Genomic DNA, 19,130 nt, shown 5'->3' with positions numbered 1-19,130 from the left:
TTATTTTACAATAATTGTGTACATAATGATAAATGCTGTCTGACTGGGAAGAGTTTGCTGTCTTAAATTAACTTTGTTCCAGTTACCTCATTTGGACACCCAAGGTTTGTTTTCCTCTGTGTTCCTGGATCTTTTAGAAGTTACTGATGCTGAGCATTCATTTGCTGAAAGGCACGTCTCCTGGATTAAGCTCCATAAGAGACCATGTTACAATGGTCAAACCTGAATCCAAGACAGAGAATTCCTGGAGAAGCAGTCTCCACTTTATTGCTAGAAATAAGCCATGCCTTTATATTATTCTAATGTGTCATTTAATTTCCTAAGTGAAAATTTCCCATCTTCAGCAAGAGTCTCTAGGGATAAAAAGATAGAAATAAGATACCCTGCCTTGTTATCTGTGGATATTTCTGAGTGGAACAGTTAAGGGTGATTTTTGTTTTGCTCTTTTTGCCCCCTGTGGGCCTTTCTGAATGTTCAAAGATGTGTTTGTATTTAGTGTATGTTACCTTCTATTTGATGAGAAAGCAGCAGGGAGACACAGAAAAAGAGGGAAGAAAAGTGACTGGAAAATAAAGGCAAGTAGCTAGGAAACTGTCCCTTTTGTCTGGGACAAAAGGTCCTTTATTCATTTAAATGGAGGTTATTTAAGTCTTTTTTAAAATAAATTTTATTGTATGTATTTGAGGTTTACAACAGGTTATGGGATACATAATGTAAATGAGCTTTAACTCCATTCTTGCAAACAAGTTTTGAGATGAGAGCTGAAGAGGACTAAATCCTGAAAATGAGAAGTAAAGGCCATGACCATAGAGAGGGAAAGGAGGAGAAATTGAACTCAAGTAGAGAAACATGGGAAAAATAGAGAAACATTAGAAAAATGGGCCAGTTCAGATAGCAGAACTGTGAAGCTTGGGAATTTTTGTAGAAACCATATCTCCTGGATAGCAAAGAGTGCTAAGAAAATGAAAGGTCACCTCCAGATCCACCCAAAACTTAATCCAGTTATAATTAGGAATGTAAATACATTGGAGAAAAGCAAGGCTTTCAAACTACAGCTCCTGAGAAAATGGCGTTCATAGATAAAACTTGTAAGCAGTTCCTCAAACACTGGAAATCACTTTTGTGTGTGTGTGTGAACAGCTGCTCATAGTTGAGAATTAGATCATATTCATTTAAATAGTTGTACTTTCTGCTCATTAAATTGCTCCCCTTTCACATGATGGAGTTCAATATGGTACCGTAGTATTTCATGATAGAAAGATCACTGTGAATTCCAGGTGTTCTGTCAGCTGTGATATATCCACAATTCACTGGACCTAAAAAAAACAAAAACTTACTCCTTGAGGAAAAATTTCCCTCCAACAAGACAAGGTAGATGTTGCTCTGAAACTATGACTGCAAGCATAATTTCCTATGTAGCAAAATCATATGGACGTAAGTTACCCCTGTTCATTTGGCCGAATTGTAAGATTGGTTTGAGATACTGGCCTCTTGACATTTTCTTTTCTTTATAAATGTCAAATCTGCCTACTTATGCAGAATGCACACACATATCGTTCCCCTGCAGAGCTTTGTTCAGACAGCTTGTCCATGTTGGAAAGCGGTGCTCTTCAGTGTCATGCACATTTAGACACGAAGCTCATCCTGGCTGCTTGCTGGGCCACACCTCTAGCTGCTATGTATATTCTGCAGTTGATGGGAGTTGTAGCCAACCAGGCTTCCAAAGTGTTTAATTTGTGTGAATTTTCTACTGACACGAGGAAATCTTGAGTGACTAGAAGCAGATTATAGTCTTCTTTTCTTTGATAAGTAAAATCCACAAATGTTAAAACCGTGCTAGATATCACCTACTGAGCTAGACCACAGTACGCATCAGATGGTTTCTCCACTTGATCTCACGTCTTCACAGTCACTGTTCAAGGTCAGTTTTAGGGTCATCGTTTTACAGATGAGGATGCTGAGACTCAGTTTACCTGGCAAATTCACACCCATAATAAGTGGTACCTGACCAAAGCCTGTACATTTTCCACCTTCCCAAACTCTCTGATTATTCATAACTTAGCAGAGTGCCTTAGAGGCCCGGGGAGACCACCTTTCCCTTTTCGAAGCCCTGGTTCATATACCTTACTTGAGTATTTTTCCCCATCTGTAATTAACGCATACCTGTGATGGCACTTCCCTGTTGGAATTAAGATGTCACAAATGACACCTCTGTATCAGCTGCTAGTAGACAGTAAAAATGAGTACATATTAATAAGTAGAAGCCCAGTCAGTACTAAGCAAGTGTTCCTTTCAACTGTATTATAATTTGCTGGGAGGCTTAGCCTCAAAACATAAATGTATTGATAGTTCGTTCTACAAAAGAATTCTGTACTTTCCTAGAGGATTCAAGGCAGAGTTTGTTTAAAGAAGTGTAAGTTGTCTTAATACTTAGAAAATGTACTTCTTGAGCCTGAAATTGCGTGAAACCTACTAGAGGTGACTGGTATGTCTAACAAAGCCGTCGATGTCTGTTTTCAGAACCAGCTCCTGGCTGACCATGGACATAATCCTCTCATGAAAAAAGTTTTTGATGTCTACCTGTGTTTTCTTCAAAAACATCAGTCTGAAACGGCTTTAAAAAATGTCTTCACTGCCTTAAGGTCCTTAATTTATAAGGTAAGTTGCTTCATGGGTGATGGTTAGAAGTTTTCCTCCTTCCCCCGGAATTGAAGGGTACATTACCAAGCACTGACCTGTCTGTGGTTTATCTGCTTCCTCTCATCCTGTCTAGTTTCCCTCAACATTCTATGAAGGCAGAGCCGACATGTGTGCGGCTCTGTGTTATGAGATTCTCAAGTGCTGCAACTCCAAGCTGAGCTCCATCAGGAGCGAGGCCTCCCAGCTGCTCTACTTCCTGATGAGGAACAACTTCGATTACACTGGAAAGAAGTCCTTTGTCCGGACACATTTGCAAGTGCGTGTGGTTTAGCTTTCCAATAAGGATTTACTCTGTGCAATCCTGCTGTATCAGGAAAACTTTGAGTATCACATTGACCAATTTCCCTTGTCGTAAAGATACTGCAAGATCTGGAAAACTGGGAAGCCACATCTGCTGGCTTGGTTTACTTCACGCTCCATTACTATAAGATCTGGGCCCGAGATGCGTTCTGTTGGTGAATTGACATTTAAATATTGAATCAATATCGGACTGATTAAAATTCCATTGCATTTTCGTTTGAACTTGTATGAAATATGCAATGGGTAGGCTGTCCTTTGCAATACTTTATCAGAACATGGATATATTAACTATGCCACGGGGGGGGCTCTGTCTTATCTAATACTCACATAGGTATTAGAACCTATGTGAGGATGCTTAATAGTAAACCTTTTAGGTAAGAAACAAAAAGCCCAACTGAAGTGGTTCTTTTCTGCCCTCTATCTACTGACACATCTGCTGTCTCTCTAGAGTTAAAGCATCCTAAATTCTCTGCTCTGAGAGCCAGCCAAGATAATGACCAAACTACTGTATTGTTGTAAACTCTCTTTTTCTACAAACACATGGTAGGGATCCCTCTTCCATCTCTGCATTTTACCCTTTTTTTTTTGGAAACAATATTTGTGGTCCACTCATTGTATACTCATTGTATTGAATACTCATTGAATACTCATTGTATTCATGGATACAACCATGAACAAAACCACCCTCTCCCAGCCCTCATGGAGTGTAGTCTAATGGAGGTCACAGACAAGCTCTGGAACTCTTAGAACACAAGTGTGACCACTGCTGTTGTAGAGGAACTTGAGTGGATCAGGAGGGGCACCTGGAGGATGTGAAGGATGCATAGGGCTCATGGTTGAAGAGTGGTGAGCGTGTTCCAGGCCACAGTAAACCACGGGGAAGCACTCGTCTGGGGAACTAGACACGTTCCTTACTGCAGAGTTTAGAATATGGGTGAGAAGGACTTGAGGAGGACCCATGGTTGCATATCCAAATCGTGGCGTATTTGGACAGATCTTCTGGACTCCAGTGTTGGTGATGGGTCAAGGCTAGTCTAGACCTCAGCTAGGGAGACCATTGTCAAAGCTAGGTCAGAGAGGATGCTCTCCTAGACCAGGGATGATGAGGTCAGAAGGAAGAGGAGATTGAGTTGACAACATTTGGTGACCAATTGTACGTGGGTGTGGTGAAGGAAAAGGATAAATAAAGATGGCTTCCATGCTTTAGCTCAAGCAATTGGGTAAAGGCAGTGCTATTCATAGAGCCAAAAAAAGACAGCGCCCCTCCATGGCATAGTTAATATATCCATGTTCTGGTAAAGTATTGCAAAGGACAGTCTACCCATTGCATATTTAATACATGTAAGTTCAAACTGAAAACTGAGAAAGAAATCATGTCTCCCTCTTGGTTGGAGAAGGTAATAGGTAAGTGGATGGGCTTATCTCATTCTCCTCCTCCCTTTGCTCTCCTGATCGGCATTTTGCTTTGCAAACAATGTTTTTTAAGGCTAGCAGAATCACTTTCTGGAATTACTCTTAAAGGGGAAGAAAGTACCTCAGACATTGTTTCCCACACTGGAGTGACCCCTGCTCAAAGCACCCCCCCAGCCCCCACTGTCCCCACTGTCCCCTGTCCTCAGGCACATCCTGACTGAACACAGAAGCCCAGCCTGGGCAGTCATTTGAAGGCAAATTGATTTGCTCATGTTTGTGTGTCCCTAAGGTCATCATATCCGTCAGCCAGCTGATAGCAGACGTTGTTGGCATTGGGGGAACCAGATTCCAGCAGTCCCTGTCCATCATCAACAACTGTGCCAACAGTGACCGGCTCATCAAGGTGGGTAGCCTGGCCCATGTTAGTTTCACCCCAAGACTCTGCCTCAGCACCTGAGGTGCATATGGACAGGCAGAAAACAGAGGAAGCCACGTGTCCTTTCTTCTTCCACCCTTGTTTTAGCACACCAGCTTCTCCTCCGATGTGAAGGACTTGACCAAAAGGATACGCACGGTGCTAATGGCCACCGCCCAGATGAAGGAACACGAGAATGACCCGGAGATGCTGGTGGACCTCCAGTACAGCCTGGCCAAATCCTATGCCAGCACGCCTGAGCTCAGGAAGACGTGGCTCGACAGCATGGCCAGGATCCACGTCAAAAACGGCGATCTCTCAGAGGTAGCCCTGCCAGCCGCTTGATCGGGTTTTTGATAAAAAAAACAGTGAGGCCCCATTCACTAAAATAAGCCAGTTTTGAGAAAAATTATCCCATGAATCAAAAACCAATTAAAAATATGCAAAACTTTAAACAGTATGAGACTCAGGGTGACTTCATAGTTAGTTGAGCATTTTAATAATTTAAAACAAATTGTAAGAGGTTATTTTTGCCACTGAAGAGCATTGTTTAAGCTCTTAAACCTATTCATACAGTTTCCTGCTCATTAAAATACACATCAAAACTCCTCTGTAGTTCTAAAATTCAGCTATTTTATGATAAAATGAATTCCTCCTGTTACTCCAGGTCATGACAGGTGTTGCTTTCTCCTGCGTGAGGTAGTCCATTTCCTTTTGTGGATGCAGTAGGTATTCCAGCACTCCCTTCTCTGCAGAGCTGATGTGTTTCCATATGTAGACTGCATGGCTGGGAGTTGGGTGTGTGGGCTCCAGTGCAAGTAATATTGGACTTTGAATCCAAGATCCAATATTAACTAACTCTGACATTGAGCCAGTTTTTTAACCCTTCTGTTGCTCAATGACATCATCTGTAAAATGGGGAATTGGAGAAAACAGTTGGCTGTAAAGCAGTCTGTGCTCCCAGGAGAACTCATTCAGTGTCTGTGCCTGAGATATTTAGGTATGATGGACGGTATTACTATAGCAAGCAAGTTTTGACTTTTAAACTTGTATAACCGTTTGAATTAATAAACATACTCTAAGTCTGAAAATTTTAACTATATTTACATATTTATTTTTCAAGGAGTTCAATATGCTAAAAAGTACACATTAACATGACAGTTTTGTTTGACTATAAATTTAATGTAAACCGCACATTGGCCATAATAAAAAGGAATAACTAAGAGAAGTAATTTTTCTATGGTTCTAAGAATTTAAGATTCTTGGCCGGGCGCGGTGGCTCAAGCCTGTAATCCCAGCACTTTGGGAGGCCGAGACGGGTGGATCACGAGGTCAGGAGATCGAGACCATCCTGGCTAACACAGTGAAACCCCGTCTCTACTAAAAAATACAAAAAAACTAGCCGGGCGAGGTGGCGGGCGCCTGTAGTCCCAGCTACTCAGGAGGCTGAGGCAGGAGAATGGCCTGAACCCGGGAGGCGGAGCTTGCAGTGAGCTGAGATCCGGCCACTGCACTCCAGCAAGGGGGACAGAGTGAGACTCCGTCTCAAAAAAAAAAAAAAAAAAAAAAAAAAAAAAGAATTTAAGATTCTTTAATGACCTATGTGGCCTAGGTCTCAAGAAAAAAAAAAAAAAGGCGGCCGGGCGCGGTGGCTCAAGCCTGTAATCCCAGCACTTTGGGAGGCCGAGACGGGCGGATCACGAGGTCAGGAGATCGAGACCATCCTGGCTAACACGGTGAAACCCCGTCTCTACTAAAAAATACAAAAAACTAGCCGGGCGCAGTGGCGGGCGCCTGTAGTCCCAACTACTCGGGAGGCTGAGGCAGGAGAATGGCGTGAACCCGGGAGGCGGAGCTTGCAGTGAGCTGAGATCCGGCCACTGCACTCCAGCCTGGGCGGCAGAGCGAGACTCCGTCTCAAAAAAAAAAAAAAAAAAAAGAAAGGAAGAACTCACTGAGCTTCAGCTGTTCCTCTGTGAATTAGTTTTACGTGGCTGCCGTAACAAAGTACCCAGACTGAGTGGCTTCACACAGAAATGTATCCTCTCACAGTTCTGGAGGCAGAAGTCCAAGATTGCAGTGGCAGCAGGGTCGCATCTCCGAATGTCCTCAGGGAGAACCTGTTCCATGCCTGTCCCTGAGCTCTTTGTGTGGCCAGCAGTCTTGATGTTCCTCGGCTTGTAGCCACATCCCTCCAGTCGCTGCCTCCGTGGTCTCGTGGCATCCTCCCCCATGTGTCTGGGTCCCTGTGTCTCCTCTCCTCTTCTGTGACACCAGTAATGTTGAATTTAGGGCCCACTACACACCAGTATGACCTCATCTTAACTAATTACACCCACACAGAGCCTGTTTCCAAATAATATCACATTGTGAGGTCTCAGGGAGGCCATAAATTTTGGGGGGACACCACCCAACCCAGTATACCCAATGAATAGGGGACGAAAGCAGCTAATTTATAAGACTTCTTACTGCCCTTGCCGTGTCTGGTTTTGTGTATGTGCTCAGAAACCCGTCATGTACTTTCCTGCCTGTTCAGTGCATGTGACCCTGCTGTGCACTGCAAGAGGGACACACGTGGGAGGCATGAACTCTGCCTCTGAGGACTGGACAGTGCATAACTCCACTCTCCAACAGACTTCTCTCTGCACACATCAGAGTGCATGCCACACTGCTGACATTCGTTGACACACGTGCACGTGGAGCAGCCTCCGCCGGTGTCTGTTGGCTAGCTAGGGGTGAGGGTCTAGATGAGGGCACCACGCGGTGGCACTCACCCCGCTGACAGGCACAGAACCGCACGCATTAGAACCTTGCAGCAGGTTCACTTCCAACAGCTGTCTTTGATCTTTATAACACCATGGCAATTTGGTGAAAATAATTTCTTTTTTCTTTCAATTTAAGATATGTATAATGTTACCGATTTAAGGTTAAATTATGATTTTTATTTAGAATTTTATGTTTGGAAACAATTATAACTTGCTGTTAATTTTTAAGTCAAGCAAAAAATATATTAGCACCTGAAATTTGGAAAAGGCTGCTTTTATCTTTTACTTTACAAATGTAATAATTCTATATAGAAACAAGTTTTAGCAAATTTACTGCCATTTATCTCAACTCCCAATTAATTTCAAATTTTCAGCTTTTGTGAGTGGCTCCACTCCTTTCAAAAGGGAAGATGTCAGCTATTAGAAACACTAGCTGGTGCATTGAGATCTAATATATACGTTCATACATTGATTAGATTTCTGTCTGTGTGGGACATTACGACATGCTGTTATGAATGATGATTCTGAGGCATGTGTCTTCTATTATAGGCAGCAATGTGCTATGTCCATGTAACAGCCCTGGTGGCAGAATATCTCACCCGGAAAGGTAAGGAATTATTCCCATGTTTTGTGACATTAATTAGTATAAAACCATACAAAGCAGCAGACAAGTGAGAGCCATTCAGGAAGATTGGAAGGTGGGAATTTGTGTGTTTGTGAAGTGTATTCATTGTTTTATCCCCTGGCCTGATGTTTGCTTGAATTGGTGGGCACAGCAGAAATTCCAGGACCAGACAGAAAAGTAGATGACATGTTGTCATGTAACCTCCTCTGACAGCTTCACTCTGCAAAAACTAGTTAATGAGTTTTGCATCTGGCCAAATCTAGAGCTAAGAAGATACTTTTCCCTTAAGATAGTTCCCACTGGAGCGATTAGGCAATCAAGAAGTTGTAACGGGAGATGATCAGACGGCATTTCTGCAACGCAGCCCAGCTGGCTTGATTGTCTGAGAAGGCAGCCTTTCTGGTGGAAACCTTGTCTCCCAGAGGACGGAGAGGGGGCAAGGCGTGATGCTGCATTTGTGCACTCTGCGTTTGTTCCCAGATGAGCAGGCCGTGAAGTCTTTCACAGGTTCCCTGTGGTTAAACAGCAGGTGCACATTTCCACTCCACAATCAGCACAGCCCCAAATGGTGACATTTATTTTTGGAATACTGAGGTTCTTAGAAAAGCTGGTAGTCTGCATGAGTTACATGGGAGAAACAGCAGCACCAGATCTGGGCTAACGAGGAGTAGACGTACGAAGTGAGAAATAGTGTGAAACCAAAGATGCCGAGGCCACAAACTATATTTCTGGTGCAGCTGGCCATTCGGAATGAAACAGCAGAGCCCCAAAGAGAAAAATTTGGAAAGGGCTCCATGTTCATTTAATACCAGTACTATTTCCTGTCGAGACCTTTTATCAGGTGATGCATTTCCTCATGTTTAGAAGCAGTCCAGTGGGAGCCGCCCCTTCTCCCCCACAGCCATAGCGCCTGCCTGAGGAGGAGCCGGGGAGGTGAGCCTGAGGATCAGCCCAGCCCCCGGGGACCCCCTGCCTGGTCACCTGCCCTCCCGTGGTGGGGGATTTGCCCTTTCAATTTTGCATGGACAGACTTCACTCTCCTTCCCTCCGACTCTGTGGCTCTCTGGTTGGCTGGTGGTCTATTCCCGTGGGCACAAGAGGAAAGCACCTTGGCCACCACTTTGGTTACTCCACTGGCGCAGAGTTAGTGGTGAAGTGTACTCCGTAGCCTAAAGCAGTGTGGTTGGTTTTTAATTTTCTAGTTTGTATGTTAATGTATCCTCAAGCCCCTAGATTAACGCTTTTCATGGGGGACTCTTGTTTCCATATAACAAATAAAAACTAAACGGGGATAGTGGCAGATGCTAGGTAATCCATGAATAGTGTGGAAACCTGGGATCATGTGCAGCAGAAAAATCTCTGACTTTAGGATCTACGTTTTCAAGGCTTGATTTCAAAATGCCCTGTGTTCCTCTTTCTCCCTAAATGCAGAAGTCTCAATTCAAGTTTTTACTTCCGTTTTATTTTATTGTGAACAGTTATCTCAAAATAGAGTAGTGGAACATCTCATGCCCTTCTTCACTTGATATTTTGCATAGCTGACATGGTCCAACTGACGTAAAGCTGTTTTCCAGTGACTGTGAGATGAGGAAAGGTCCTGAATGGGCGGTCATTGCTTCAGAAACATCCTTATCCCAGACAGTGATCCTACCTCTAAGCTGACACCCTTTCCCGTTGGAGAATCAGAGTGCCCAGGCATCCATGTGCTCTGTTGATGTAGCCAGCCACCTACCCCAGGGCTGTTGGGGTGGGAACCAGCTAAGGCAGCCTGTCTGCTCACCATTATGGCCATGGAGCTACACCTGGGTTGTGTGGGGAAGCTCTCATCTGAGACATGTGTTCTTCCCCGGCCAGAGTGGGTGAGGTGGCAGCTTGAAGGAAACAGGTCTTTTTGAATCATACATCTCTCTTGTATTGGCTTTGCCTTCATTTTTCTTATCTCAGCACAAGTCGTCCTACCAAGTCAAATTTTCACATATTGTTATTTTACTATTAATTTAATACCTATTCCTCAGTTTATTTACAGTTTAATATTTAGAGATTGCATACATTTTAATCCAGGTAGATAAAAAATTAAAAAGGGATAAGGAGAAGAAAGTGAAAGAGGTGAGGGTTCCCTATAGGGACGAAAAGCACACAGGTACCCCCGTGAATGCTGGCATGGTGCCTAAGAGAGTTCAAAATCCGTTATTTCATTCAACACAGAAACACACAGGGCGGGAAAAACCCTCAAGGTTCACCCATGTTCAGGTTCCTAACTCTGACTCTCCCTCCTCCCTCTCTTCCTAGGCATGTTTAGACAAGGATGCACCGCCTTCAGGGTCATTACCCCAAACATCGACGAGGAGGCCTCCATGATGGAAGACGTGGGGATGCAGGATGTCCATTTCAACGAGGTGCGTGCTTGGACTCAGGTGGGCTTTCAGGCACTGGGGTATCTGGGAGCCTGCTGTTTGCATTGCTAGTGCATCAGACCAGGGCTTTTTCCTCCCTGTAGCTGCTGCTTATACACGTAGTTCTGAGATGATTCTCCAGAAAACTGATGCAGAGCAGCAAAAGCTTCTGCCGTTCTCCTCTTCTAGGAGTGCCTCCTTTTCTTTGGAAAGAGGTTGTGAGGGGTTAGATTGTAGTGAAGTGAGGCTCAGCACTTGAACGCATCCAGTAAAAGTTCCAATATATTGGTCATAAAATTTCTCATTCTTTATAGCAGTTAATTTCTCTGGCTCATGAGTTTTCTTGGTTTTAATCTGACTTTTAAATTAATGTCTCCAGCACCAGTCGTCTCCCCAGGGCCAAACTCAAGGGCATGAGAGGCCAGACTTGGGTTCTGGTCATAGCAACCCCTGTCTAGGGCCTTGGTCCCTGCCTTGCTTGTGTGCTGTGGCCCAGGTCCTATGGGCCCTTAGGAGACAGGACCACCCTGTCCCACCGCCCACAGAGAACAGCAAGTTTGACATTAGATCACCATAGCAATTTCTGCAAATTCTAGTTTCTTGCTAAAACAGATTAGCCTTGCAGCCACTTATCTGTAACTGGAGAGTTTTGAAATAAAACTAGATATTTGAATAAATGCCAGTTTTCTGCTGGCATTCACTCTGTTTCCTTTTCCATGCCTATCTGCCTGAAGGGTTCTTTGTGTGCACCTGCCTCCATTCAGCCCAGGGCAGAATGAAACAGCTGAGGGAAAGCTTTTTAATCCTGCCCATGTTTTAAGGAAAATGAAGTTGTCTAGTTTGTCCCATGGAGTGGAGGAGCAAGCCAAGGAAGGAGTCAGTCTCCTCTGCCCCTGCTGCACCTGCTCCATCCTGACTTCCAGGGCCACAGTGGTGCGGCCTACGGTTGATCCTGGGGCTTTTAACCATTCTCATGCCAGGGAGGTGGGCCCTTGAACGCACATCCTCATGACATGAGCTCGGCCATAATTCAGTGGTTCTCTAAGCGTGGTCCTGGAACCTTTCAGGGAGTCTTTGAGGCCGGTACACTTGCTACTGAAGGTCTCTGAGGCTGGGTTTTCTTTGTATGCAATGACCCAAATGACCTATCAAAGAGGCTGGGTGCAGAATGGATGCACATTCGGGCTTATCCTACAAAATCAAACAGTAAAGAGAGTTGTAAAAATGGAAAATAGTACTACTCGTCACTCTTTTTTTTTTGGGAAAAAATCCTTTTTTATTTAAAAATGCTATTTTTAAAACATGGAATAGGTTTATTGTTTTCATTAAATTAATAAGTAAATCTTAATTTTGTTTCAGTTTTCATATCTAGTATTGTAAATATTGAGGGAGACCATTCACATAAACTTTGGGGTCCTCCATAAATCTTAAAATCTACGAAGGGGTCTTGAGCTCAAAAAGTTTAAGAACCACTGTTGTAAATTGTCTAGTCTCAAATGGCCCTCAAAATTAAAAACTAAGCATGAATTAAAAGGATAACATATTGAGTATACTTCATGTTTAAATATTAAGATAATTTAAACCCCAATAAAGTTTTCTAGGTATCCTACAAAAAAAGAAAGAGATGGGTTATTACATGGTATTAACAGTTCTGCTGTTTCTTTACCTTGAAAGGCCTGGGTGGATGGTCTTTTTTGTTTGTTTTACTTTTGACTCTCAAATATGGAACCTGCCACCGAAGGATCAAGGCCCACATACTCCTGGCTTTGAACTCCTCACTTCAGGCGAATTTCGACTGAGTTTTTCTCTGAGAGGAGGCGTGACTGCATTGTCTCCTTGCAGAAACACCCCTGGCACCTCTGCCAAGTCAGACCTCTGGAGTGTGCCATTTTGTTCAGAATTCAAGAAGGAAAGCAACGATGCCAGGAACAATTAAATATTGGAAAGTAGACCATTTTTAGTGACCTATTCTGCAGAGCTGATAAAAGGAAGCTTGCATTTGTTCATCTGATTGAGTAATAGGCTGAGATAGTTATTATGTTAGCGCCTAATGAATTAGCCTGTGATATCAAGTGCAGACAGCCTTGGGGAAATAGTGAATGGCGCCCCCTCTAAGTAATAACTAAGCCTGTGACAAGGACCCCTTTATCAGCTATTTTCAGAAGATGGATTCGTCACCTTGTCCTTGAAGCATAAACTTAGTAAATCTTTAACAAGGTCCATAGTACATGACAATCTGTGGTGATTAGGATGTGACACAGCAGGGTTATAAAGTCCTGAGCGAGCCTTGCACATCCAGATTGAAACTAACGGGGAGTGGAAAGACTAACGTGTTCTAAAAGGCAAGACATCTGAAATTACCAGGCACGTTTTTGCATTGGCTGCCAGGATGTTGCAAGAAAAAGAGAGATGAAAATCTCTGCCAGAGAGGAAGGACTTTGGGGAAAATCTGATGGGAAATAAGTGTGTAACAGTTTAATAAAAAGCATTGCCCTTTTAATCTACATTATTAGATATAATTAAATGCCTGAGATGTTCTCCTAAAGTGATTTTTTAAGGGACACTACCTAAAAATACTCAATTCTCTTAGCAGCAGGCCTCAAATGAGTTTTTACTGGCACCAGTTCCACCTTCCTTGACTCTGATCCAAAGAGCAGACTTGTTTCCAGCTGCTTTTCATTAATAAAGAGAAACCTCCAATTCCTATTTACAATTTTGTTTCGCAAGACTGAGCCTGTGTAGATTGAAGAATTCAGAGTTTCCTGTGGTGTCAGAATTCCCCGTGGCCCGTGTAGTTTTGAGATCCCTCCCCTGTTAACGAACGCAGGACCAAGGTCCTGGAAGGATGCAGGTAGCATAGTTGGGAGATTGAAGAAAGTCTAAGAAAGGGACTGTTTTTAAAAGTTCAGAGAGGGTTTAGGGAAGCCAACAAGGAATGTTACAGTGCCCCGAGGTTAGCAGCAGCTGGGTGTCGCCCCTTAACCTCAGGAATAAAGGGGGAGAAAGGGAAAAATTACATAGAAGGACCACCTAGCAGGACCTGTGAGCTTTTTAGTAAAGGACTCCTCAGGGCACCCACACAGGGAGGGAAGGAGTAACTGCCCACCTCACTCTCCTCCTGCCCCCCCAGCATCCTGCTGGGGCCTGCCGTTGGCCAAACTCAACAGCAACCGGACAGGAAGTCACCATGCAGAAGTCCTGCTGTGTCTGCTTCCCAGAGCAGAGCCCGGGAGAACAGGGCCCAGAGGAGCTCCAGAGGGAAAAGTAGGAGGTACAGATAGGTGGATCCTCATTATCCACCTATCTGCTGAAATTTCTTTGTAGCCCCCAAATCAATACTCCATGGTACTTTTGTGGTCGTTCAGGGATATGTACAGAACATCAAAAGATTTTACCACTCCACTGTGTTTCTAGCTGAGGCCGAACCAGGCAACGCTCTGCTTCTTGTCACAGCTCTCATCCCATGGTCAGAGGCGTTCAAACCAGACTGACGCCATCTTGAGTGAGGGCTGGGAAAATGAGACTGAGACTTGCTGGGCTGCCTTCCCAGAAAGTCAGGCATTCTGAGCCTCTAGATGTTTACGGTTAAGGGGTCAAATTAATAATGTTTACTAGACAGACCCAGGCTGGGGAGTGTCCAGATATCCCAATATCTGGAGAAGAAAGGCATTCCTGATTTTTCTTTAAAGATAATATTGATTTTTGCAAAACACATTAATTAAGAAAATTATTCCTTTATCACAAATCCTCATAGCAGAGCACATCTCCCCATGTATATGAGTAATGTACCTAGGGTGGATGTGTTCCTCCTCTGACTTTCAGGAACACCCGACTCTATGGAGTAGCTGCACTTTCACCACTTTACTTCCTTAATAAACTTGCTTTCACTTTGCACTGTGGACTTGCCCTGAATTCTTTCTTACACGAGATCCAAGAACCCTCTCTTGGGACCTGGATCAGGACCACTTTCCTATAACACCACGAACAAGCCTCCTTTGGTGGTCTACTTAGTGCCATGTTTTTCACATTTGTGTGGATTTTGTTGGTGGTTCGCTGTTTAAAATGGCCCCAGGGAAGCGCTTAAGTGCTGTCTGGAGTTCCTAAGTGCAAGAACACTGCCAAGTGTGAGTTACATAAGCTTTGTTCAGGTGTGAGTTCTAGTGCTGTTGGCTATATATTTAATGTTAATGAATCAACAATATGTATTTAGTTAGGTGTCTTTAAACAAAACACATAAAACAAGTGTAGGTATTGATTGGTTAATGAAAATATTGTAACCAGAGGCTCCCAGGAACTGAACCTTGCATTTTCTTTGGGAGGCAGGCAAGTGTTTGCTAATTCACAGTGATGTTACAGAACATAACTACCTCGGATGATGAGAACTGACTCTACCTAGCACACAAAACTGTTTTTTTACAGAACTACAGGTCTCGCCATTGCAGAATTGCTGCTGAATGTAACAAACGTTATGTGAACTTCACTAGGCCAGTCTCTGGCTTCTATTAGTCAAAATTGTTTCTATTCAGGAATAGTTGCCAGTAAGAAACATAGTGTTTACATCCTTAGACTATCCTAGGAGATAGAGACATCAACAGAACACATTCAGGGATGCCTGTTTACATCTCATCCAAGCGTGGCAGTAAAACCTTTAGAGCCAGCTCATCTCCACTTTACCCTTGACTGACAGTGCTCCTGGAGCCGTGAAAGTCACATGGCACGTCCTCACTGTTACAATGATTCTCCACAACAGTAGTAGCAGTGAGTAGGGAACTTGGCCAGTGGAGCTTGGGTAGCTGTTCTGCCTTTGCTGGATGCCAGCACATCACACTGCCCTGCTTCATTTTGCAAATGTGGACTGGGCTTCCTTGGCACTGAGCTGGGGGCCGGAGGTCGGAAAGTGAGCAAGCTGTGGTCCCTGCCATAGCACCCTACACTCCTGCTGCAGCTTCCCGCCCTCTGAGGAGAAACACCTCAACCACAGTCCCTTCAGTCTGAACTGGAAGTTGTCTGAATTCTTAATGACTTGAAAATTTCTAGATTGACACATGTTGATGAATTCCATAGACTGGCCGTGTGCCATGTGCTAGCTCAGGGATGTGTAAGTGAAAGTCCCTGCCTCAAAGAGTTTCACCCAGTGCAAGAATCCTCAAGCTTTCGGGTGCTTAGGAATTACTTGGATCCCTACTACAAATACAGATTCCCATCCTTATCCCCCAAACCCAGATTTAGTTGGGTGGGTGTGGGGCCCAGGAATCTGTGTTTTAATAAGCATCCAAGGTGATTACTCTGATGTAAGTGGTCCTCAACTGTACCTTGAGAGATGATGATATAGTAGAAATGCGCATTATGCTGTGATAGCACACCGTTGCCTAAGCCAGGTCACACATTTGCAGTTATTCCCAAATGGTAGGTAATACTGACGGCATCTAGCTTCATAGGTAAGATTAGTTAAATTCATCCTAAAATAGAGCAAATGGTATCTCAGTGAAAAAATGTTTAAACCCTGCACAGACATAGGCTCATGCAGGCATTTTCATGCACATGTGCGTACACACACACACACACACACACACACACACACACACACACACAGTGTTAATGTGCTGTTTCCAGAGACAGATGCTCAGTGCCTTCAACTGCATCACTGAGGCACACTAAAATGGGCCTGGCTAATTACATTTTTAAAAGCGTCCTTGATGGCTTATGAACTTCTTGTGCTGAGTTCCTTTTATTATAACATGTTTTATAATATTAAAAATATAAATACATTATAAAATATTTCCCCAACCAATTATTACTGAACAGTTATTTGTATATGTCAACAATATGGGAAAAAAAATATCTTGGAATTTAAATTGTAAGCAAAGCAGTAAAACCATCAGGCACTCCATATGACTGCCCTGTAAGGTTACCACTATCTGACCATTGTCTGGGTTTGTTCTGGTTTTCAGGTGCAATGATTGCTGAGAATTTAAAGTACATTAATAACTGGAATTTCTGCTGATAATGTTATTCATATATATTCCAATGTTTCGTTATTGTGTCTTGGTCTTTGTGACTTATAATTTTGTATTGATGTATGGTCTCTCAAACTTAACTGCCGGTGATTACCAGTTATTTCTATTCAAAGAATTGTTACTTGATGCAGAAGCTGTAAAGGATTAGGTATAGAGTTGACATTAACTAGAATAATTAAGCTTACTAAATTAGGATTTAATGTTCAGTAATCCACACTCTACTTTTATGAGAGATTGACTTATTTTTTAATATAAAAGCTATTTTTAGTTTGTTATTGGGTAAAATCTGTGCTAACTCTGCTTTTTATAATATATAATACCATTTATTTACAATAATAAGTGATATTTGGACCGATCAACTATAGAATTTGAACTGCCTCTGAGTCAGAAAAGAAGAAAAAATAATGTTCAGTAGAGTATAAAACTTAATGATTTGTTATTTCCTAATTCTTGATAACCATCAAATTGTGAGACTTATTTCATAATGACTTACTAAGCTCTATTCACTTTATCAAACTTCCCTATTTCCCAGCCATTCTGGGGACTCTCCCTTGTTGAAGCCATCTTTTTTTTTTTTTTTTTTTTTACCAAATATAACAGATTCTCCCATAATGAACTCAATTATCTGTATCATATGGTACATACATATATATCAATACTTATATGCCACTTAAATTCAGGTTTCATTGTTATTAAACTATTCACTTGTTTATAACTTGACTACACAAGAGTAAAAATAGCATGTATTCAAATCATAGTTTAGGCTAGATGTGGTGGCTCACACCTGTTACCCCAGCAGTTGGAAGGCAGGGGCTGGAGGATCATGTGAACCCAGGAGTTCAAGACCAGCCTCGGAAATGTAGTGAGACCCTATCCCAACCAAAAAAAAAAAAAAAATCAGCTGGGTGTATTAGTCTGTTCTCACACTGCTATAAAGAACTACCTGAGAATGGGTAATTTATAAAGAAAAGAGGTTTAATTGACTCACAGTTCTGCAGGCTTAACAGGAAGCATGGCTAGGAGGCCTCAGGAAACTTACAATCATGGCAGAAGGTGAAGGGTCTCACATGTAAGACCTGTCTCAAAAACAAAAAAGAAAAAACCCAAATCTTAGTCTATCAGTTAAAAACATTTGACTCAGGAAACCACCCATAAGTTGTTTGACATATATTTAATAACTGACTAAATCTAGGGCTACTTAAAATATACCCGAAAGGCTGCTGTATACAGATATCTTGCTTGGATACACAAACCATCATTTTAAAACCAAATAATAAGATCTTCCTTATATAATACCTTATTGTCTGTTACGATAGTTGATGTATGTCTACATATGTTTTTATGTCTCATAAAATTATCTACATTTGATTGTTTATGTTTGACTGAGAAAGCTCCAAGTGTGCCAGTTCAGTGAACATACCCCTTCCCACCTCCACAGCCTCATTTCTTACCACTCTGAGATTTTAGATTCCAGGCCCTCAAACTTCATGTAAATCCTCCCGTGCTGTGCTGCCTTCACCCTCTTGCCTTTGCTTGGGCTGTTTTCCTGCAACCTGAGCTGTCTCCTCTCTTTTCCTTCTTATTCCCACTCCTGCCTTTCACTTTCACCTGACTATTCCGATGCTCTTTTCAGACCGAGCCGGTCATCACTCTCCTCAGCTTTCCATGCCTCGCCTTCCCTCCCCTGTCCCAGCTGGACAGATGCTGCTCCTTCCTGCCTCCCTGCACATTTCATTATCAGTACACTCACCGCCATCTTTTACCATCTCTTCCTGGACCTAGCTCCCACATGAGACTCCAGGGTCTAAGAGACAGGGAGTGTTTCTTCAACTGACTGATCTTTCTTCAGCTGACCTCCTCACTACCACCCAGGGACTCACTGACTGCTCATTAAATGAATCAGTACCCACTGCTCTCAAGTCAGAGTGCCTGCCCCTGCGACTTGCAGTTTGGGCATGTATTTGAATTCATTGGGTTTTCCTCTGTCCTCCGTGTCTTGCCATGTATATCACGTCTCTTCTGGTTGGTGGTCTTGAGCCTCTAGTATGTCAGTTCTGGCTGCTCTGAGGATGACCGTGTGTGTCTTTCAGGAAGCAAATTTCATTCATGACACATAGCCTAACAGACCATCCAAAACCTGCCCTTCACATTTGGAAAAAAATCTGTTGAGCAATTTTTATAAATTATAGAAACTTAATCATATTTATATAGATTTGTGTTACAACCCCAGTGTCAAGCAGTGTGCCTTGCATGTAGTAGATGCTTGGTAAAATATTTGAACAAATGATACACTAGATGGATGACTCAATGATGTGGTGGTAAGGGTGCATAGTCATAACTTTGGTAACTCTTTGAGAATACGTTTTCATTTTTAATGAGATTGCATTAAAATTGATTCAGATTCTTATTATGCTATAACTGGTATGGCGAAGAGTTAAGACTCTTTACATCTCCGATCTGATTCACAATGGACAGGGTGTCATTGTAGATTTACATCTAGTG

The 19,130-nt window shown here is 42.8% G+C and overlaps 1 protein-coding gene across 50 annotated transcripts in view; it reads left to right on the top strand.

Annotated features, from left to right (window-relative positions):
- DOCK9 (dedicator of cytokinesis 9) overlaps window positions 1–19,130 on the top strand; it is a 296,947-nt gene that overhangs the window by 253,282 nt on the left and 24,535 nt on the right. For 28 of the 50 annotated variants that reach the window (XM_065533429.1, XM_065533426.1, XM_065533416.1 and 25 more), the window contains 7 exons: window positions 2,521–2,658; window positions 2,774–2,956; window positions 4,703–4,816; window positions 4,937–5,152; window positions 8,143–8,200; window positions 9,083–9,151; window positions 10,508–10,614. In XM_065533429.1, the coding sequence (XP_065389501.1) occupies window positions 2,521–2,658; window positions 2,774–2,956; window positions 4,703–4,816; window positions 4,937–5,152; window positions 8,143–8,200; window positions 9,083–9,151; window positions 10,508–10,614 (885 nt within the window). The remainder of the gene's footprint in view (window positions 1–2,520; window positions 2,659–2,773; window positions 2,957–4,702; window positions 4,817–4,936; window positions 5,153–8,142; window positions 8,201–9,082; window positions 9,152–10,507; window positions 10,615–19,130) is intronic. The other 22 variants (XM_045377312.2, XM_065533432.1, XM_045377306.2 and 19 more) reach the window with 1 other exon arrangement.

Source organism: Macaca fascicularis, chromosome 17, assembly GCF_037993035.2.
Source record: "Macaca fascicularis isolate 582-1 chromosome 17, T2T-MFA8v1.1".
In the NCBI taxonomy this organism is placed as follows: Eukaryota; Metazoa; Chordata; class Mammalia; order Primates; family Cercopithecidae; genus Macaca; species Macaca fascicularis.
The sequence above is the reverse complement of the archived record's forward strand: the minus strand, read 5'-3'. Positions and strand labels throughout refer to the sequence as shown.